Source organism: Rhinolophus ferrumequinum, chromosome 6 (genome assembly GCF_004115265.2).
Source record: "Rhinolophus ferrumequinum isolate MPI-CBG mRhiFer1 chromosome 6, mRhiFer1_v1.p, whole genome shotgun sequence".
NCBI classification, from domain to species: domain Eukaryota; kingdom Metazoa; phylum Chordata; class Mammalia; order Chiroptera; family Rhinolophidae; genus Rhinolophus; species Rhinolophus ferrumequinum.
This window is the reverse complement of record NC_046289.1, coordinates 4426463-4449053: the sequence shown is the minus strand read 5'-3', so window position 1 is coordinate 4449053 and position 22591 is coordinate 4426463. Positions and strand designations below refer to the sequence as shown.

Genomic DNA, 22591 nt, shown 5'->3' with positions numbered 1-22591 from the left:
GGCCTTTTCATAAATGGCTTTTATTATGTTATAGTACTTTCCTTCTATTTCTAGTTTGTTGAGTGTTTTTAACATGAAAGGATGTTAAATGTTGTCAAGTGCTTTTTCTGCATCAATCAAGACAATCGTGATGTTTTCCTTCATTCCGTTAATATGGTGTATCACATTGATTTTCATATGTTCAACCATCCTTGCTTTCCAAGTGTGGATTCCACTTGGTCGTGGTGTATAATTCTTTTAATGTACTGTTCAATTCAGTTTGGTAGTATTTTGTTGAGGATTTTTGTATTAATGTTCATCAGGGATATTGGTCTGAATTTTTCTTGTGTCTTTGTCTCGTTTTGGTATCAGAGTAATGCTGGCCTCAGAGAATGAGATCGGAAGTGTTCCCCCCTTCAGTTCTTTGGGAGAGTTTGAAGAGGATTGGGATTAATTCTTTAAATGTTTGATAGAATTCTCTGGTGAGGCCTTCTGGTCCTGGTCTTTTCTTTGTTGGGAGATTTTTTGATTACTGCTTCAATTTCCTTCCAGTTATAGATCTGTTCAGACTTTTTATTTGTTTATGATTCAGCCTTGGTAGGTTGTATGTATCTAGAAATTTACCCATTTCCTCTAGGTTATCCAATTTGTTGGCATATATTTGTTCATAGTAGTCTCTTATAATCCTTTTTATTTCTGTGACATCAGTTGTAATGTCACCTCTTTCATTTCTAATTTTAGTTTAGTCTTTTCTCTTTTTTCTTAGTCTAGTTGAGGATTTGTCAATTTTGTTGATCTTAAAAATCCCTTGATTTCATTGATATTTTTGCTGTTATTTTTCTGTTTTATATTTCATTTATCTTGCTATAATCTTTATTATCGCCTTACTTCTGCTAACTTTCGGTTTAGTCTGTTTTTCTTTTTCTAGTTTTCTGAGGTGTAAAGTTAGGTAGTTGATTTGAGCCTTTTTTTCTTTTTTTAATGTGTTTACAGCTATGAACTTCCCTCTTAGTACACTTTCTTTGCATCCCATAAGTTTTAGTATGTTTTATTTTCATTTTCATTTGTCTCCAGATATTTTCTAAATTCTCTTGGGATTTCTTCTTTGACCCATTGGTTAAGAATGAGTTGTTCAAAGTATTGTTTCCCCTGAAGATATCACCTATGAGAACTATTCACAAATATAGTCCAATAATTATTGACTTATTAGGTCTGACAGAGTAGCTGATAATAAGTCTCCAGACTCTCAAGAGTTTCTACACTTTGAATATTGACAAATTCATTGTTTTACAGCCTACCAAAGTGTATGTGTGTGGGGAGGAGGAGGGGAACTTGTTCAGGATGTAATCTAAAGAAGATAAACATCTGTAGGGATAAATATCCAATGATGATAATAACAGAAATAAATATCTAATGATGATAACAGGAAAACACAAGCCATTTTTTTTTTTTAAAGATTTTATTGGGGAAGGGGAACAGGACTTTATTGGGGAACACTGTGTACTTCCAGGACTTTTTTTCCAAGTCAAGTTGTTGTCCTCTCAATCTTAGTTGTGGAGGGTGCTATTCAGCTTCAAGTTGTTGTCCTTTCAGTATTAGTTGTGGAGGGCGCAGCTCAGCTCCAGGTCCAGTTGCCGTTGCTAGTTGCAGGGGGGCACAGCCCACCATCCCTTGTGGGAGTTGAACCAGCAACCTTGTGGTTGAGAGGATGCACTCCAACCAACTGAGCCATCTGGGAGGCCGCTCAGCCCAAGGTGAGGTGTTCAATCTTAGTTGCAGGGGGCCGAGCCCACCATCCCTTGCGGGAGTCGAGGAATTGAACTGGCAACCTTGTGGTTGAGAACCCACTGGCCCATGTGGGAATCGAACCGGCAGCCTTCGGAGTTAGCAGCATGGAGCTCCAACCGCCTGAGCCACAGGGCCGGCCCCCCCCCATTTTTATTCTTTATCCCAGTTAACTTGAGGAACTCTAATGATGAAGCACTGGATTGCACTATGACCTCCTTGAGTGATGTGCAGCTTGGTTTCTCTCTCACTTTTTATTTCTTTTTAATATGCAAATATGAATGTGAGATGTCACTGTGTCTGCATAAGCAAACTTAGAATGAATTTAAGTACAGTTTTTTGATATATTTCTATTGAAATAAATTATTTAAAAACAAATTTTTAAAGAGTGAGTTGTTTAATTTCAAGATTGACCTTTTAAAGTGGCAAGTAGTTAATGAAAACTTAGATTCTTTCCCTTTATTCTTGAAGAAAATAGAGTTTTATAATTCATCCCTCTTTGGAACTTAAATAAAGAGAAAAAAATTCAGAGCAAAAAAAATAAAAGTGAAAAATCTGATAAGTTATTGTGTAGCTGCCAATTAGAAATACATGGTTTTCTAGATTAAGTGTCCAAGACTCTTGGTTTCCCGTGTAGAGTGTAGTGATTCACTTATTTTTTTTTCCTGTGGCTTTTATGGGTTTCCATGGATGTGAATTTTTGGAAGTTGGAAACCCGGACAGTAGCATCTGATTGTTACTCCATGGTAAGTCCTTTTAGAGCTCTCATTAGGAGAGAATTTTGAAAACAGAAAGAAGCTGGGTATTGTGAATATTAGAATGAAAATCACTTCTAAGCTATTCCAAATATGTTTGCAATCGTGTAGAACTTTTTCTGTATTCAGAGTTCTAAATTAACTGAGTTGGGGCATCTGCAGTATGTGGATGGATATGTGTTTGTTTTCTTTTCTTTGGGGTTTTTCAGCCTAGTGCTTAAGAACAAAATCCCCTTTGGAAATTATCCAGCACCCACTGGTTGTGCTTTGTGTTGCCAATTAAGATTTCGATTGGGGGCTGGCTTTGGAATCCTTGGGAAAAGCTTTGTTTCCATTAGTCAAAGGGAAAAAGGCAGAGAGAGAATCTGGGGAAGACAAGTGTAGGTCATACCTTGCCCAGTGGGGGTGCTGAAGCTGACAATAGAGTAACACTTCCACTGGCTCAACACAGAAACAATCACTCATTCTTTCCACTCCTATGTGGAGTTTTACAATAGGGCAGAGCTGCTGAGAAGAGAGATCAAAAGAACAAAACTGGTACAAAAAGAGAACATTATTTTAAAAACGGTCTGCTCCCGGTGTAGGATAAGGATGGTCAACATCTTCTTTCCAAATAAATAGTTGACAGTCCTTTGGAAAAATAGTTGCAATTGTTAGAAACACAGCATTTGTTGATGCACCAAAGTCAGCGCTGGATACATACACAATTTAAAGAACAGAAAAACAAAATCTGCTCTTAGTTTTTATTATTATTTCTAATACATTTTTATCACTGAGATTCATTGAAATGTAGGTGTTAAACTCATGCTTTGGGTCCGTTCTCAGTAGTAGAACAGAGGTGGAAATACTCTGCTGTGAACAGGGGAAGATCAATTGGCACCTATCCTTTCATCAAAAGTGCTGCTGGTCTCTCTGGGCTCAGGTAGTTGGTTGGCTTCATATGGTAGCAAAAGAAACTTTGTTTGATCTGGCAGATTCTCTAAGGCCACCAGCCTTCTTCAGAAATGACTTGGGTCTTGCCACAAAGATACGTCTTTAGGCAGTGAAAGATAAGAACATTTAAGTGTTGACACACATGATCTCGATCTGTCAGAATGATCTCGTAACGAGCAGGACAAAAGCCAGGTGAGTTCTGGTCCCACGTTGACTCGCCAGGGCTCAGCATGGTGCACAGTAGATGGTCAATGCCTAGTAAGTGTTTGTTGAGTGAATAATTTGTTTGCTCTAGTGTTAGTCACCCTGGTTGTCATGACATCATCAGAAAATCTTGGGTCACACATATTAGCTACTTGTCCGATTTTTTTTTTTTTATGGTAAAAGTTTGGGATCATTTTGGAAAATCAACTCTTGATTCCAAGTCATATAACAAAAGATATAATCATAGCTTATTATGCTTACAGTTATCTAACCATAAGAAGACAGATTGCCATTTCTGGTCACCAATTTCCGTGGCAGAAATTTCATTACGTCTAATAAAATTTAGTTGAAATTGGCAAAAACCATTGAATGCATGTGTAACATAAAATGTAGAGCCATTGTATTTTCGGAACACAGAAGGTTTTGGGTTCGGGAGGGGGTTAGAGAGCAGAAGAGAAAAGAAGAAATGACGGTATCTGTGCATTTCTACACCAGAAATACTGTACTTGCCTTAAGCACTAAAAAGTGTGCTGCATTATTGCAGTCTCTCACAAGCCAGTACTTCCACCACTTGTAACATAAAGAGCACCGTTTGTTACTTGCTGTCCAGAGGGAACATAAGTTCTTTGATATTCCCCGTTGGTTATTTAAGGAGGCTTCTCACAGTGAGTATACAGTATGACTCCCTCTGGCTGCCCTTGTTCCTGCAAATGTCTTGTCTTCAAGCTTTGTTTTCTGTCCTTCACTCTGAGTCCCAGGAAATCCTCTTCAATTCATAAGAGCTCTTGGCCCTCAAAAGGAAATACCTTGGTTTTTTCTATGTATACAACAATGGTAGAGTTAAAAAAAAAAAACTTTACATTTTCATGCAGATGTGTGAATGACACGTAGCTTGAAGGAGCTGTGATGGATTATGTTCAAGACGATATATGCAAACCACAGTGTTTTTCCATTTCAATGTGTGGTGTGTGTTCTGTAATGTATTGAAGCTTGCCAAAATAGTTTTCCACGCTTTTATGATTGCACTCATGTTTATTCTGCTTTGTTTCTGTGCCTCTTATACGTAGATTAAACACGTCTGTGAGTCTTCTCAATGCAGGCAAACTGACTAGATCAACGTCCAGGTGAGGGGTACTTAGAATTACTCGGTAACCCTAGCTGCTTGCCCGGTGACTTCAACTCCCTTTTAACACAGTAGCTTAGAGATCTTATGCAATGCCTCCCATTTATCACGTCTCAGGCGATGTAACTGTATTAATTATTGGCATATGTTGGATTTTTAGATGTTTAACAGGTCCTCAAAACTGTGCTTCAGGGTTTCATAAATTGCAGGTGGTCTTAACTAAGAGTCTCAGTAGACACAGAGAGAGGTGAAGTAACCTCCACCGAGTTGCTTTATACCTGACTTTGTTTCCTCCTCTGTAAAATGGGGTAATGATACTGTGGCAATGGGTTTTGTGAGGCTTAAATTAAGTGACGTGTGTAAAATGCAGAGGTGTTAATATACATTAAGTGATGGCTGCCGCTGAGGTTTCCATCATTAATATCTCCTATTACCTCTTACAGCTACCAGGTTGACTGTTAGTCATCAGAAAGTTGGTTAATATTTGCTATCGCTGACTAATGGTCATGGTTCTACAGCTCTTTAAGTGTGTTTTATACAAGTCTTTAGATTGCCATGAACTTGCCATGAACTCCCACAAGGCCCTGGAGAGCCACTCTCCCGTGGCTGCCAGCTGCTGGCGCTGTGCGCCTAAGCGCCTCGTACTAGATACTTGGCAGAGAATGACCCACTAAGGTAAATTAGTTTGGTGGTTTTCGTCATTGGAAGATCTTGAACTTGAAGCACAAAGGTTTCCATAATTTTTAGACTTCCATCCCAAATTTCAAAAATGTAATGCTCCCCGAAGACCTATAATTTTCTTGTCCCCAAATTGAGTGTTCTAAAAATTCCCATTTTGTCTTAAAGGCACGCCCATGCAGAGCCCAGCTGGAAGATTCTGGTGCTGTAAATTCAGAGCTTCCTCAGTTACCAAAAACAGGGCTGTGCAGAAAGTGTGTTCAGACCCTGACATTTATGGCCGTTTTGTTTATGTTTGCTCGCTCAGAGGGTGAGTGGGTTTTCAAAGGCCGACACACCGTGCGGTTTTTTCAAAACAGGCTAACAGATTATTTACTGGAGGATTGGAACTTACAAAGGAAGAAGGACTGAACGTAGGCCTGAAGGAAGGACTAGGCTAGCAGGAAATGAGAATGAAAAGCAGAGTGGATGGCTGCTGAGAAGGCGGCCCCAGGAGGCAGCGGGAGCCTCCCCAAGGCGAGAAGTCACACCTTGTGTTACTGAATTATGAGAGAAACGAGGGCACTGCATGTCAGCCCAGGGGCAGTGGGTCTCGCAGTCTCAAGTGCCTGGGCTCCCACGGATTCCTGATGGAAATTCCTGATGGAAATTTCCATCTCCCACCCTCCCCTGGAGCTGTGCACACTGAAGCCACCTGAGACTTCTTAATGGGGGTCTCCTTCTCCTCCCTCCCTGTGCACCCAGCCCCTAGCCAGTCCTGCCGCATTTTCTCTTGTCTCTGCCCACCACGCTCCTCGTTTCTTCCTTCCCCAGTCTCTCTGGGTCTTACTCTGCTCCGTCAGGCCCCCGTGGCAGTTTAGTAAACATTTACTGTTACCCTGGTTTCATTCCTGTCTCCTTCCTCACATGGTAATTCCCTGCACGTCTGTGGTTCAGCAACTGCCACCTGGACAGCTCCTGTCCACAGCCGCCACCGCACAGGTCGCACCCACCCACACCTCCCTGTACATCTAGACCCACCCAAGTCAGTGCTCCTCCCACAGCGCCAGCCCTAGACCGGCACAGCCGTCCTCCCCCCTCCTATCTTTCTTCCAAAGCAGGTGGCAAATTAAAGCACCTCATGTCTCTTCCTGTGACCAGGTCATTCCCATTTACTTGCTCATTTATTTTATCTTTTCATTTAATAAACATTTATCAAAGTGTAGCAGAATGATAAATGAGACAAGATCTCAAGAAATGTACACCCTCATGACGAAGATTTTAAAGCTCGGCATGGATACCTGTAATGTAGTCACATCTCCAAGAGCAGACCCGTCAGTGTACCCCTGCCCGGGCTCTGATCTACCCCACGCCTGAGCATTACCTGTGCATAGGACGCCCCTTTCCTGGGGCGGACACTTCCCCACTGTGTACTCACAACACATCCAAGCCACTCGTTTTCTGTCTCCCAGAAATTTAGTCTCCAGGGAGTCTCCCCGACACCCCCCCCCCCCCGGGCTTCCAGCCGCTCTGGCCCTCCAGTTTCACAAAAGGAAGTTAAGCGCTTACATGGGCACCACCCCCAAACACAGCATCTTCCATAGCGTGAAGTGTTTCTGTCATTACCTATCTATGGCCTCCTTTAGACCAGAGTTCTTCAGTTCAGCGCTGTTGACATTTGAGGCTGGCCATTCTCTGGGAGGAGGGGGGTGGGCCGTCCCGGGCACAGTGGGGAGTTGAGCAGCGTCCCTGGCCTCTGCGCACTGGATGCCAGGAGCAGCCCCCTCGCCCCAGTTTTGACAACCCAAAATGTCTCCAGGCATTGCCAGATATCCTGGGGTGGGCAAGGTCCTCTGGTTGAGGACCACGGCCACTGGTCTGGCCTGAAGCCTCAAGGGCAGGGTCACTTCCCTCAGCCCCTGGAGCTCTCACCGGTGCCACTGGGGGCCTTCCCTTTCAGTTTCCTCTATGACTCTGAACTGCCACAGTCACAAAGGCAGTGAGCAGAGGGATTATTGGCCACGTGACCTTTTCGATCTCTGTACTTAGGCTTTAGAACCAATCTATCTTTTAAATATCCATACAGACACAGGGCATTTTGTGTATATGTTTTTACACTCAGCAATAAAATAAAAGCACTCCATTGAGGGTTTCATTGTCATTTACATGTCGCTTTCAGTACCATCAAGAGGACCAGCTCTTCTGAACGCGTGTCTCCTGGAGGTCGAAGGGAAAGCTATGGGGATTCCAAAGGCAACCGGAATCGCACGGGGTCGACCAGCAGTTCTTCTAGCGGCAAGAAGAACAGCGAAAGGTAAGGGACATCTTACCCGCTAGTCTTGCTGCTCAGATACTTTGTTACCTCTTTTCCCCAGAGATGAATCAGAAGATCCGTAATATGCACACAGGCTAGGAGCTCTTGTGGGCGCGTGGGCCTGTCCTGAGGTCACTGAGGGTGCTAATCCACCAGCCATTGGGGGGGGGCAGCTGTAGTCACAGCTCACACCAGTGTTGTCCAGGTAGAAAATGACAACTTGGACGCCCAGCGCTCTTACACTGTCAGAAGTAGTTCTCGAGAATTTGTTTAGTACCAGCCACGTCGTATTGGGAAGCTGTTCTGACTTTCCATATGGAGCACTTCATATTTCTGGTATTCTCTGCTGCCATTTTAAGGTTCATGTTAGTGGACTGTTTAAGTTTGTCAGCAGTCAGAGTGGGTGGAAAGTTGTACTTTTATTGATTCATCTAAACTGTTTTTAATATTTCCCTAACGCCAGAAATAGGAACCGTTTTCTTTCTGGTTTCAGGAAATACACTTACTCCTAATTTTGAATTTTCCTTTCAGGCTAGTGTGTGATAGATTATGATAAATATCTATGAAACTAATAGCAATATCTTACTAGTGAAAGCAAATTTTGACGTTTTTATGTTTAAGAATGTATTGTGTATATGAGATCTACCTAATTTACCTTATTCTGTTTTTTTAAACATCGTGCTTTAATTTTATTCTCTCTATTGAGCAAAGCTTAGGAAGGAATTTCAGCTTCACAGGCTAAACCCTTTCTCCCCCTCAAATGTTCATGTAAGGAGAAGGCTCAGTCATTTAGCAGCAATTGACTCCAACCCACAGGCTGTAAAAATTCCAAGGTTGTACGTCCATTCTGATTCAGTCCTGTAAAGGAAGCTTAAACTCTTTTTTCAGTTTTATTCCTAAAAGATACCTTTGGTAGAAAAGATGCAGGCGCTTCTCACATCTATAACAGGTCAAGTCCAGGGTCAAGTAACAATCTTAGAAACCACTGACATGGGTTCTGTCTTCTAATTTAAACTCTTAGTGCTTCTTATCAGAAGATTATGCTAATTGGGTGATAATACCTTGGAGATAAGGCCGAGTGGTTGCAATGACAGCAGTGGGCATCTGTGGGACATGCAGTGTGGACTGTGGGCGTCTCTGAATTCAGGGTGAGCTTGGAAGTTGACCTGAAAGCTGTCTAGATTTTGGCAACTCTTAAAAACTTGGCCCCTTCTGTGCACATCTGAGTTTTATTAAGAATTTCCAAGAAGAATCTGCATTGTGCAAACTCCAGATCTGTTTTATCTTTTAAATCCTATGGCTTTGGTAAATGTGCTGGGTAAATATTTCCATAAAAGATGTTTACAAAGTGTTGTTTGTTTGTTTTTGTTTTTTCTTAAATGCCACAGTAGGAAATTTTGATTGGACAATGAGGGACTGGAAAGTTTACTAATCATTTTCTAAAAATAATTCAAGCAACTAAACATGTCCGTTGAAAAATAAATTCTTTGTCTCATTAGAAGCCAGGAACAGTTGAGGCCAGCAGAGCATTGAGCTGTGTGCACCTACGACTATTCAGAGGGCAAGTTCCTGCCTTCCCGTTGGGAATGGCTGTACTGACAGGCACCATTAGGGGCCCATAGGGTCGTAGCAGCAGTGACTCAGACAGGAAGACACAGCAGCTAAGAAGCAATCAAGTGAAGGTCAAGTTGGTGATTTAGTCACTGCCTGACCCCTTTCGTTCATTCTTCCTCTCCATTCCCATGTGAGCAGCCGTGACCTGGCACTAGAGCAGAGCTGGTCACTATAGCATAATGACCCATGCCCAGTCTCCGAGATGGAGAGCATGTCCAGGCAAGTAGAGGGAGTAGTCCTCATGCAATTTCCCTTTTCAACATTATGGCATTCGGGGGTCTCACAGTAGTGTGGTCTCCCTCCCATCCCTCACGAGTATCTGCCCATGGTTCCAGGATGCTTCTTACACGTAAAAAGATTGTCCTTGTCTGGTTACGGTAGGCAGCAAGACATAATGGGAAGGGCACAGGCTCTTGAGTAAAAGAAAGATCTGGGTTTGTAAACCAGTTCTGCCACTTCTCTGAGCCTCAGTTTTTCCTCCGTGAAGTCTGGATTTTATACCCAATTCCTTTGAATCTCATAAATGAGCTAGCTGGTAGGAAAATGCCAGCACGGCACATGGCACTCAGTAAATGGACATAGCTATCGTGGCAGCTGTGAGAAAATGAGACCTGGCAGAGCAGAGGCTTTCCAGAATTCCAAACTTTGTTTTCCTCATTTGTAAGATGACATCTGAAGTTATTTGTCTATTTTTTTTTTCTGGTCTGACACACGTTAAATTACATCCACGTAAGTCCCACAGTCCTGTGAGTTCAACCCAGATTTCAGCAAAATCTAAAAGTAGTTAGGTGGAAATAAAAGTATTGTAAATCCTCACGGTTCTCATGGTTATTAATGTGACATCAGAATGAGCTGGTCTGTGCTCAGTGAACTAAGTCAGACAGAGAAAGACAAATAGCGTATGATTTCACTTATATGTGGAATCTAAAAAACCAAAACAAATGAACAAGCAAAACAAAACAGAAACAGACCCATGGATACAGAGAACAAGCTGATAGTTGCCAAAAGGGAAGTGGGTGGGAAGATGGATGAAATTTAAAAAAAACCAAAAACAGAACCAAGATACCTTGACACTGGGGGGGTACCAGTCCTGAAAGTCAGGATTAAAAAAAAAAAAAAAAAGGTTACATACGAAGTCTCAAAACCTGGAATTACTTCAGCCTGCTTATCAGCACTGGGGCAGCTGGAAGACTGCATATCTTCAAAAGCAAAAAGAAGAGAGGAAGAAGCTGGTCTGCAGGTTGTGTGTGATTCAGGAAAGCTCATCACGATGCAAGTGAGTAAGGATGATGCTATTAGAGGGGTCACTTTGGATCTGGCCTGGTTTGTAGAAGAAGCAAGTCATTCACACGGCCGACCAAGGTTTAACTGATGTCGGTCGCAGATTATTGGCTGTAAAGCTCACAGTTGCCACACACTCGGTATAAAGCTGTCGTTAGCACGTATGATGCCTTTTGAAAATTAGAAAAAGGCTCCTTTTACTGAAGAAAAGGAATCAGCATATATATTTCTCAATAATAATAATTATAGCAAATATAAAGCCCCTCCATATAAATTTTACACATCTTACTGTTTACCCTAAAATAATAATGGCTTTGAGATCCTAAACATTCACATTTTCCCAGATATAATAATTCATTTTAAAATGATTCAGGTTTTCTTTCATAGAAACTATATTCTTTATGATAGTTTCAGTCTTCTTGCTTCTATATCTCATTTTCTTTGGAAATGGCCTCTGAATTTGACGGTCTCATGTGACATTGTAGACTTTTATCTTAACATTTTACAATACTTTGCTGGTAACAAGCCACAAAATTTTAATAGCACTTAATCTTTGCACTGACCAAACAAAAGCAGTATATAACAATGTAATACTTTATATATTATTGATGGTAAGTGAATATTAACAATTATATAGTGATTTGTGTCTTAATGAAGTACTTATTCATTAAGTACAGTAACATTCGACAGTAACATTCTGATGAATGACCTGTGCTAATGTAGCTAGCTAGTATATTAATCCAATAAGGAATTTTTTAATTGAAAAAAGGGTCTTTTTCACACAGAAAAACAGCTACAATTTATGTTAGATGTCATTAGACTGATAAACTGTTTCAATTATAAAACTGGTTCACCCTTTGTAGTGCTGTCAACTTTGTAAGCAGGACACTTTCCATCAGAAAGTTTTGGTAATGGGCTGATTTTGTTAGAACAAGAAATGTTTCAGGGGGGTGGGGGGGAGGGTGAGGGGATTGGAGGGCAGTCGGTGACCACAGGATGGCCACGGGGTTTGAAAATTAATCTGGGGAACGTAATTTGGTGGTTACCAGAGCGTAAGGGGGTTGGGGGGTGGGGGATGAGGGTGAGGGGGATCAAATGTATGGTGATGGAAGGGGAGCTGACTCTGGGTGGTGAACACACAGTGTGATTTATGGATGATGTGATACAGAATTGCACACCTGAAATCTATGTAATTTTACTAACAATTGTCACCCCAATAAATTAAAAATAAATTAAAAAAAAGAAAAAAAGAAATGTTTCAGCCATCTGCTAGAAATCTTGTTGTAACGTACATATCAACTTCCCGTCTTTGGAGTCAACAAATATGAAAAAAAGTTCAAAATACTGAAGTTGTCTACCCTGTGAATGTGGTCCCTTAGATGCCCTTTTGCAGTGCACAACCTGAACACCCGTACTGACCGTTTTAGCCAAACTGTGAGGTCCAGAACCACTGAGCTGGACACTGAGCTCCATCCTTTCTAAAGCTCTAGCATCTGATGGAATAGTCTTTCTAGTGATGCCTTGAGACCCTCAGATTTGTTCTTCTTTTACTTTAGCGTCACTACTATCTCAGTGTTAATTCTCAGCTGAGGTTTCAGGGTCCTTCATCTCTTGGCTCCTCATCCTCTCTTATGCCCTGAGGTCCAGCTCTCACTTTGCCCAGCAAGATTTTTATTCTTTTTTGAGATAATTTATTTATTACGCAGTAGCGTGTTTTAGGAAACCCAGATGCACAAAAAAGAGGGAATGGATATCACCTATATAATCTCACCGCTCAGAACGCACAGCTAACATTTTCTTACATTTCCATCTAGTTTTGTTTCTAGGGTGTAGTGTATCATTTTGACATAAATTATACTCTTCTGCATATGTCTTATAACCCTCTTTTTCTTTTACTCTATAACTACCTCTTTGTCTCAGTAAATATACTCTTACAATGTTATTTTAGGTCATCATTTATTTTAGTTGTAGATCACCATTTATCTAAATGTACTTTAGTCAGACATCCGGTTACCAACAAGATTTTTCCAGTCCGATCCGACCAGCCTGACATCTAGAACAATGCCTGGTACATAGTAAGTGTACAGTAAACTTTTGTTGAATAAATATTTTTACCCCAATCCATATAACAAAAAAGGTTAAAAGGATGGGGTGATATAGCCGTAAGCAAGTGTTAATCCCAGCTCTGCCACTTTTTGTTGTGTGACTGTGAACAAGTTCATCTCTTTGGGGTTTCCTCAGTGCCAGTAAAAACACTGCCTACCTCCCAGGGTAGTTTTAAGGATTAAATAAGATCATGTACATAGAATCCCTTGCACAAGCCTGCTACTGTTGGCACAGGGTAAACGGTAGCTGCGGTTATCACCTTCTTTCTTCCCAAGTGTTGGAACCGATGTGCACACGCCCCTGCTCCTGCCACTCCCCAGTCTGGAAGCGCCTCTCTTCTTTGGGACATTTTAGAGTCTTCCAACTCCTGTTTCTGCCCTCACCCCACCCGGAAGAGGGAGGACTCAGAGGTTCTGAACGTTTCTATCACCTTACTCATTCAATGCCACAGCACTGCCTACTTACTGAGCGCCTACTACTGTGTTTCCCCGAAAATAAGACCTAGCCGGACAATCAGCTCTAATGCATCTTTTGGGGCAAAAATTAATATAAGACCGGGCCTTGTTTTACTATAAGATCCAGTCTTATAAATATAAGACTGGGTATAATATAATATAATAGCGGGTCTTATGTTAATTTTTGCTCCAAAAGACGCATTAGAGCTGATTGTCCGGCTAGGTCTTATTTTCGGGGAAACACGGTATGTACAGAACACAGTGTAGGGCTCGGTGAGAAGTAGAAGGATTTATACACAAAGATTCATTCTCTCAACAAACATTAATGACACGTGCAACTGAAAAAGCCAGTTTCCTTAATTTCCAAAGGACTCAACACAAACCAGTGAGAAAACAGACAACGGTTCAGTAGAAAAATGGGTAAAGTATTTGAACAGGTAGTTCACTGACAAAGAAATACAAATACCAATTAACTAATGAAAAACTAATCAAACTCAGTCTTAAAGAAATGTAAATCTAAGTAAGAAGATAGCATTTTTAGAAAAATCTTTTTCTTTTATTGTAAAGTAAAACAGATACAGGAGACCCACACAAATGCATCGCTTTGTGGATTACACATCTAGCACTAGTAAGGGGAGGGTTTTCCTTCTCCTGAGTGGCATATGTGTGTGTCTGGAAATTTGGCAGGGAAGGATGCTTGCATGTGTTGGGAGGAACTCCAGTTTATCCTTCAAGACCCAGCTCGGGTTGCCCCTTCCTGTGGGAAGCCGCCCCTGGCCATCGGGTCTGAGTTAGGTGCCTTTCAGGTCGCTTTGTACCTGCCCGTGAACTTCATCTGTAACTGTAACTTCTTCCCCACTCCCACCTCGCCCACACCCCTTGCCCTCACTTAGCTTTGGGAGGAAGAAACTGTATCACTATTCTTTGTCTCTCTAGTACTTTGCATAGTGCCTGGCACACAGTAGGTGCTCAGTAAATATTCGTTGAATGAATGAATGAATGAAAGGATATTATATATTTAATTTTAAACTATTTAAGATCTATGTAAACAGCACCACCTATTGGTGGATGATTTTAACATTACCTTTTAGATTCTGAAACATTTTGCACTAGAAATTGGGTGACAAATTAGGCTTTCTTTCTTTCTTTCTTTCTTTCTTTCTTTCTTTCTTTCTTTCTTTCGTTCTTTCTTTCTTAACTGAAGAGATTGTTTCATTCTTCAGGGCCCGGGTTCATTTATCTTTTAATATATATTAAACTGATAAGTTAGCACTTATTAGTTATTTTTATGTTGTTAGCACTTATTAGTTATTTTTATGTTGTTAGCATTTATTAGTTATTTTTATGTTGTTCTTGTTTTGAGGTGTTAGGTGAAGAGCCCAGAAATACATGTTGGCTCTTGTCAGTGAAATTAGGAGGAAGAAGGAAGTAATATTAATTGATAGCCATGCATTGGGCACTTTTTCACACATTTTAGTTAATCTACTTCTCGCTGGTTTTATCCCCGTTTTGTAAAGGAAGGAAACAGGCTTATGGGGGTGAAACAACTGTCTGTGCTCCTTCCGCCATGTTGAGCTGGAAGTATTGGTTGGAAATGTCTACGAAGCAGTACTCTTCATTTTCAATAAAGTCTCCAGTGACTTCTAAACATTGTGAATAGATGGTTCTTAAATGACTCTATTTCAAGTAAAAAGCTGCTGAAGGACAATTTATATAAACAAGGATCACTTCCATGGTAGAGTATTTTGACTTCCAGCGGAATTTTATGTCATCGCGTGAAATCCTTTTCAAAAGGAGTTAATGAAACGTATGCTGAGAGCTAAGATTTTATAGATGGCTAAGTCACAGAGAAAGAACATGTTTGACTTTGTAAGGTTGTCCTCCTTGATCGAGCCTTACCGGTCGTTTCCAAGAGCAGGTATGTCTGCTCAAACAGCATTTGGCCTGTCAGTTCTGTTCTAATCCTGGTTGCCCAGGGCGCCCTGTTACCCAGCCATGTAGTGGCTGAGCCCTCTTTCGGGAACTTGGGGTAAATTAGGTAACAAGTGAAAGTGCTGAGTGGAGGTCCCTCCAGGGAGAAGGAGGGCAGTGACTGCTCGGTGAATCGCAGTCTGAACACGTTCTGCGCTGGACTCTCCGCCTTACAAACACCCCGTCTGCACTGTAGCAAGTGGAGTTTTATCAGATGAAGAGGAAAACAGGCCCAATGCAATAGTCCCTGCGCCCAAAGCCCACAATGAACATTCTCTGAGATTTGCTGCTACGAGACGGAGAGGGCTGTGACTGCTTCATGGGTATGAGGGTGGGAGCTTTTCCTTGAGCCAACTGTCTGGTTTTGTCCTGCTGCCTCCAGATCCAGCCACTGGTCTGATGGAGACTCCCGGCTACCTGCGTCCTCTGTGAGACCCCGGTCCTGCTTAGTGCTTATGAGTCCTCAGGACAGTCTCCGGAACCCACTGGCCCAAGGGACTGTGAGCCCCGTTCTTCCAGCCAACCTCCTTCCTGCCAAAACACAGCAGTAAAATCCGCCCCGGATTGCAACACTGTTCATTTTGCAGATATTGGCCTCAGCCTAGTGTCAGAATAGCCAAGAGATGAGGGTTTGCTTGCCAGAGGGGAAATCCTTGCTCTTTCCTCTGGCCTTACTTCTCTCCTGAGCTCCAGGGGAGGGAAAGGGGGGGGGGCATCTGTATTGACGCCATAGTCAGAGAAGGATGAATGACATCTCATCTGGTCCCACTGCCTATTCACTCTGCCCACAGAGAGCCACACCCTGGCTGTCGAGACAATCTTAAGTCACCCACTTAATTTTTCCATTTAGCTCACGCCGAGGTAATCAGAGACAAATTACATAACGCCTCGAGAGGCCATCATCTCCTGTGCCAAGTGAATTCACAGCCCAAGCACGTTTCAGATAGTGCTGGGTTTGAGGGCCCACTCTTGACTCCCCCGACAGGGAGTTTGGGAAAGGATGTATGTCCAGTGCACGGCTCCCGTTGGCTACGTGTGACCACAGGCCACGCTGTCCTTAATTTTGGATCATTATTATCATTACAAGTTCTGGGGGTTTGCCCCTCTCTCCACAGCTGGGAAGATTCATTGCCATGTTACAGGGGTGTGTATTTATAAGACTTGCACACACGAGTGAAGTTTCCTCTCCCAGTTACTCTTCTTCCCGCTCAGGAAAGATGGTGCATTGGCAGGGATAATGGATTCTAAAGTAAATATAGTATTTTTTTCTATAAAAATTGAACTCTCTAAAATAATGAAATATAGCAATAGAATGTTTTCTAAATACAATATACCAAAAAGTGAAGCAGAGTTTAGAGTAAGTGTTAAAGAAATGTGAGCACTTTAGAACTGCCTGGTACCTCTCTCAGTGATCTTCAGGCGTCAACACACCCGCTGCTTTTTTCTGATCTTCTGATGGAGACCATTCATTCTTCGTGGTACATTGCTTCAGCATCACAAGTCCAGGGGCCTCCCTATATTTGGCGTCCACACTCCTCTACAGATTAAGAGGAACATGATCTGTAATTGCTCTTTTCATTCTCCAAAGAACGTTCTGGGTGGCTTGTTTCTGTGTTCATGGCTTTTGCATCTTTCTACTTCAAAGTCAAGATGGAAAAAAGAGCTTCCTGTCTTCTGATTTCCTACCTGGCTTCCTGTCATCACGCTTTGTAGTCTTCTGTTTAAGGTTTTCCTCTTGTGTCCTTACCCTGCCTGTGAATCTAACAATATACAGTATAAAGTTTGGAGGGAAGGCTTATGCTTCCGCTTAGAAAAGCACAAAAGTGTCGCTGCCCCACAACCATGAGAACAAGCTGGGGCAAGTACAAAACCGTAGGTATTTTAAGCCCACGGAAGTCACAGAGTAATGTGATGGACTAAAGGCCAGAAAGTGACAAGCCCACCTTAGGAGGGACGGGCCCCACAGCTGCGGGAAGAGGGAGTCTGCGTGGCTGGAGTAAGAAGAGAGCAGCTGAAAGCTTATAATGAAAGGCTGCGTGTGGACTGCAGGGTAGTTTAGAATTCCTGGGACTCCAGGCACAAGGGGCCATCGTCACACACTTACCTACCCCTTTTCCACAGACCTCCAGTGAGCTGGTGACAGAGATTGGGAGCAGGACGCGAGTGTGGAAAGACACTGTCCCTGAGGCACAGGCACGGCCTGCTGTCGTCTAAGGGCAGAGCAGGAGAACCGAGAGAGACCTCCACATGTGGGCCTTGCATAGGTGCCAGGCTGTGGCCGCCAGCCCTGTAGGAAGGACGGGAAAGCTGGGAGAGGCCCTGAGATGTGGTGCAGAGTGCAATCTGAGGTCCTGTTGGGAGGACGGAGGGGGACGCCCTCGGCTCTGGGCCTCACACCAGGTTCCAGGCAGCAGTGTGTCTGGCTGCGGAGAGAGGCAGGGCCACCTGCCCACACACAGACCCGCTGGTCTGAGGAGGGAGAGCTGAGAGGAGTCCCACGGGCTCCAGACCTCACCTCCTTCCAGCCAGCAACTGTCTGCTGTCACGGGCACCGGGTACAGCAGCAAACAGAGCCCAGACCTCCACCCTCCTGGCGCTCACCTCCTAATGGGCAGAAGCAAACGACAGGCGTCACTAATGTTGCTCCAGAGTAAAATAAAGCCAATGGGGCTTGCGGAGGGTCGGGGAAGGTCGGGAGCAGGGCTGGCTGAGCTGGCAGAGTGCAGCATCAGACGACGCCTCCCCGGGAGTGGCTCTGAGCACAGATCCCACGCAGGGGCCACGTGGTTGGCTGTGGCACTGCGTCCAGGAGGAGGGGAAGCTGGGGCAGAGCTTGACACAGGCTCCTGGCATGTGGGAGGGAAAGCTGGGTCAGGTGGCTGGACTCAGTGACTGAGGGGAGAGCAAAGGGAGATGGGGCAGAAATGTAAAGGGGTCAGAAAGGTTGTTTAGGGCCTTATAGGCCAATGTAAGGCTTAGGCTTTTCCGCTAAAAGGTGGTGTCACGCGGTCAGAGTACTGTTTTCAATGACCAAAGGTATAGAGTTCAGAAAACTAAGCCTGTAGCAGACCCAACTACTGAAAACACATTTGAACAGAGTGCAGACACTTGTAAAGCATCAGTAAAGGTTTCCCCAGTGGACTGCATAAAATTCTCTGGACATGAAGGATGTTAACATATTATGTATTATATCCTGGGGTTAAGGGTAATTTTACTGGTGGTGTTTCCCATTGTATTTGAAGTTTAAAATAAAGGAGAGAAGTCATATTAGGACTACATCTGCTCAGGTATGTTTTTTAAAATATGCACACACAAAATATCTATGAGCCTCAAAAGGCCCCCTTAGGTGTGGGTTTCATTTATTACTATGTCTTGTTCTGTATCTTAAAGCGAGAGGTAATGGGGAAGCAGGGTGGTCCAGTGAAGACGGCTTGGATGTTGGAGTCTCACAGACTTGGGTTGAAGAACTGGCTTTGAATCCGGCATGTTTCTTGCCCTGCCTGAGCAATTGTTTCCTTGTCTGGCAGGTGGGGGGGGCGGTGATCATCTGTCCCCCAGGTGGCTGTCAGGGGCAGGTTGTGCTGTCCTGCGCAGGGGGGTTCCTCACACAGGCTTGTCAGTGGGAAGTTTGCCCCTGGGGACGACCTCAGTCCATCTGTGGCCCGACCTTGAAGGCTTTGGGCATTTGGGTTCCCAGGTGCAGTCATGGGGTGGTCTCAGCCTGGCCGGAACCCACAGTGGGGCCCCCACATCTCCAATGAGATGCCCCCGCCCCCTGCTATTCCTTACTCTTGCCTCTTTTTCACCCTCCCCTCTCTAGGCTTGCTCACAGTGGCCACCCTGCTGGGAGATGGCTCCAAAAGTCCTTACCCAAAACACCCTCTGTCAGGAATTTGCTAGGTTTTTCTTTTTTAAATCAATGCTGTCAGTCATCTGTCAGAGGAGCCTGGGGCAGAAAACAAACCTTTCACACATTTGGGCAGGGCTGTTCCCATCTTGACCAGCCAAATGGTTTCCTTCTCTGAACACTTACTTGCTCTCGGTGATGAACCCGGGATTCTGGACATTTCTGTTCACACTCGTTTGTTTTGCAGTCACATGGTTCTGTTTCTCTTGCTAACGCGCGTCATTCCTGCAGTACGTGTGACAAACCACTGCAGCTAATGACTGTGGGGTCTCACGTGAATGATATGAGCCCTCCAGCCTCCCTTTAAAATCGGGTGTTCTTTTCTCTCCACAGCAAACCCAAGGAGCCTGTCTTCAGCGCGGGTAAGTCTCATTTAATTTTGTGTGGGAGCCCCTCACTCACCGCCTCAGAACCTGAAGCACAAATAAGTAGCTGTTTCAGGGGCCAACTTTTGACGCGTCCAACTTTGGTGTCTGTGTGTCGGGGCTGACTGTCAGCCTGTCCCTGGGCGTCCCGCAGCCCAGGTCATGCAGAGACGGCCCCTAAAACCGTCATAAAAACTAAACCCATTGCTGACCCCCTTGAAAGCTGATTTAAGATACCTCAATGAGGAGGCAGGGTGACATGCCACCACGCATCCATACTGTAGGGGTTTCTGGGTTCAAAGACTTCTGTTGCCTCTGTTATTCCTTCCTTACTAACGAGGCTCCTGTCAGCAACACATGTGTTTCTCTGAAAAGAAAAGTTTCTGATGCATCAAGCCATAACTTTGTCTAAAAGTAGCTTTTTTTTTCTTTTTCTGCCTTTGATTTCCTAAACTGCAAACTAATAGTTCATTATATACCTGTCCATATACCCTTTTTAACACATTTTATAATAAGATAGGTGCTATTATTAGGATATTAACCTTATTTAAAAGTGCGTTTAAAATGCAAAAGAATTGATAAATATATAAATTAGTTAAATCAATTAACTTAATTTAATTTTTAAAGATTTTTATTAAAATGTAGCTAACATACACTATTATATTAGTTTCAGGAGTACATCATGGTTATTCAACAGTACCCAGCTGGCACTATACAGAGTTATTACCGTATTACTGATTATGCTCTATGCTAAAGAGGTGATCCCCATGAAAAGTCCAGCAACCACCTGACACCGTACCACATTATCACCATATTATTGACTATATTTCCTATGTTGTATATTATATCCCCATGACTTATTTGTTTTATAGTCAATTCATTTAATTTTAATTTTTCCAGATTTTTCCTTAAATTCAGAAATGAAACATAAAAGTCAGAATTTCGTGTTTATCAGCATGTGCTTTAGTCTTTATTTCATTTTCAGGAAGTGTGAAATTACTCCCTGAAAATGTAATCGCCATAAGCCTGCAGGCTAGGTCTTGAGGGTACTTGTCAGAATCCCGGCAGTGTGTCCAGGTGTGTCTGCCAGACGGCAGGTAGCCCCTCTGAGGGCCAGTGAGCACTCCTGCTCCTGGAGCGGGCAGGCAGGTCCCCTGCAGTACTTCACCATCTCTTTATCTAGCACTTCTGTGTCTGTCTCCGAAATCTCAAGGGAAGCGCCGGGTGACACACTGCAAAGGTAGGAGGCCTTTCTGAAACCTCATAGCTCTCTGAGCAAAGCTGTTACCAGGCTACAGAAATCATTTTCATACAGGCAAACAGAGTCTCTCCTTGTATGAAAATGTTTTTGTGATGCATACCACTTGGATTTAAGTTAAAAGCACTCCTGAGCCTTGACTTGGATGGGTTTGAATGAGTTAGCTGTAATTTGGTTCTTGATTGATTATTGGCTGATTGATTACAGGAACTTTTAAAAAGTCTGTATAAACCTTAAGAGAGCTATAGGACAACCCTTGGATGTCCACTGTTTGAAATGGTCCCTGCACCGCTGCTGGCCTCTCCCCCTGGCACCCCTGGATGTGGTGGCTGTGTGCTGTTATCCTAACATGCCTGAAAAAAACATTGCTTTCTCTTGCTGCGTTTTGATTCTAGACATAGGATGTCTGAGTTACCAGTACACGACAATTCCAAGACTAAATTCAGTGCTTTTTTTGCCTAGTGCAGTAATTTAGATTTGTGCAATAAGTAAGCTGCCTCAGTCAGGAGGACTTTGTAACCAGTACATAACCACAGCCTTCACAAGTAGGTATTTCGTGTATTCTGGAAGTGGCATTGTAGTCTCTTCATTCCTGATCTGCAGTCTGTGACTCCTCCCTTACACAGAGAATTGATGGAGTCACTTTTCTGTTAACTTTAAGTTCTGTCATGCCTGTACCTCTTTTTACTTCTGTCGGTCCACTGGTTGGGCGCGTTTAGGTTCTTTGGTTAGTCACACAGTCCGATGAGCTGGGATCGGGGTGAGGGATTAAGGAAGGAAAGAGGTCTCAGGCGAGGAAAAGAGCGTGGATGGGGGCACAGAGCAAGGTAGATGTGTAGAGTCATGAAGAGACACGTCTGGCCAGAGAGGAGAATCCATGTGCGCTGCTTGGGGCAGGGCAGTTGGACCCTTGAATCCAGCAGGTAAGAGAGCAGGTGCAGGATTTTAGGTGGAGACTCAGTGAAATCCAGTTTGTACCTTAATGGGTTTGGCAGCAGAATATAAGATGATGTGGGGGACTGGTAAGAGAGCCTGCGCTGACAGGGTCTCAGATGGGCTAGTCACAGTGGATCTGGGGAGGATGGAACCAAGTGCAAATATTTAACAGGAGGATCCATAGAACACAGGGCAGCCACTGGCGCACTGAGCAGGAGTGAACGCGTACTGGTTGTTATTTAAAAGTCCAACTTCATATGCAGAGTGAAGAGTGTGTCACATGCATGCATTCAAGACCTGAAGTGCATGCACACGGTAACAAAACTGGGATGGCCTCTTGATTTTTAGGCAATGTTGCATGTGACACTGTTTGAAAATCCTTAGGAATAAGACTTACAAAACTAACTTGTAAACGTGGTACCTAACGGTACTGCAATGATTCCATGATGTTCCCTCGCCAGTTTCCTCTCTGTGGATGATTTTTCAGTTGAGTGATGTACAGATATCCTGGTTCCAACTGTCCCATTTAAGTGCCACTAAGGCCCGGTCCTTTGATCTCCAGAAGCAGCAGAATGCAGCGAGCTCTGAGTCAGAACCAAATTCATCAGAAGCTCACAAGACATTTCCTTTGGTCTTATTATGTCTTAAAAATGCTAGCCAGAAGATCCTCAGCTGTTCCTTTTTAAAAGTCCAGGAGTCGCTCCATGTTGATATATTATTGAGGTTTACTTTTGTCCCCACAGTTTATTAAAACATCAAAAGTTATTTTATTATCAAAATGTCTGCTCTAGAAAGTTTTATCTCCCAGTTCCTCTCTCTAATGGGTCTTTTCCATTTCTAGCTTTTCTTTGAGCATCTTCCTTTTTGCATGCATCCTAGCATGTACTTCTGCTGATTCGGGGTTCTTTACACTTGAAAGAATTGTCTAATGTAAAAGATACATAAAGA

General features: G+C 43.3%; 1 protein-coding gene across 5 annotated transcripts in view; it reads left to right on the top strand.

Annotated features, from left to right (window-relative positions):
• The window catches only part of EML1 (EMAP like 1), a 163837-nt gene that overhangs the window by 111776 nt on the left and 29470 nt on the right, over positions 1-22591 (top strand). For 2 of the 5 annotated variants that reach the window (XM_033108794.1, XM_033108793.1), the window contains exons 4-7: positions 4724-4780; positions 7616-7750; positions 19418-19446; positions 20633-20689. In XM_033108794.1, the coding sequence (XP_032964685.1) occupies positions 4724-4780; positions 7616-7750; positions 19418-19446; positions 20633-20689 (278 nt within the window). The remainder of the gene's footprint in view (positions 1-4723; positions 4781-7615; positions 7751-19417; positions 19447-20632; positions 20690-22591) is intronic. The other 3 variants (XM_033108795.1, XM_033108796.1, XM_033108797.1) reach the window with 3 other exon arrangements.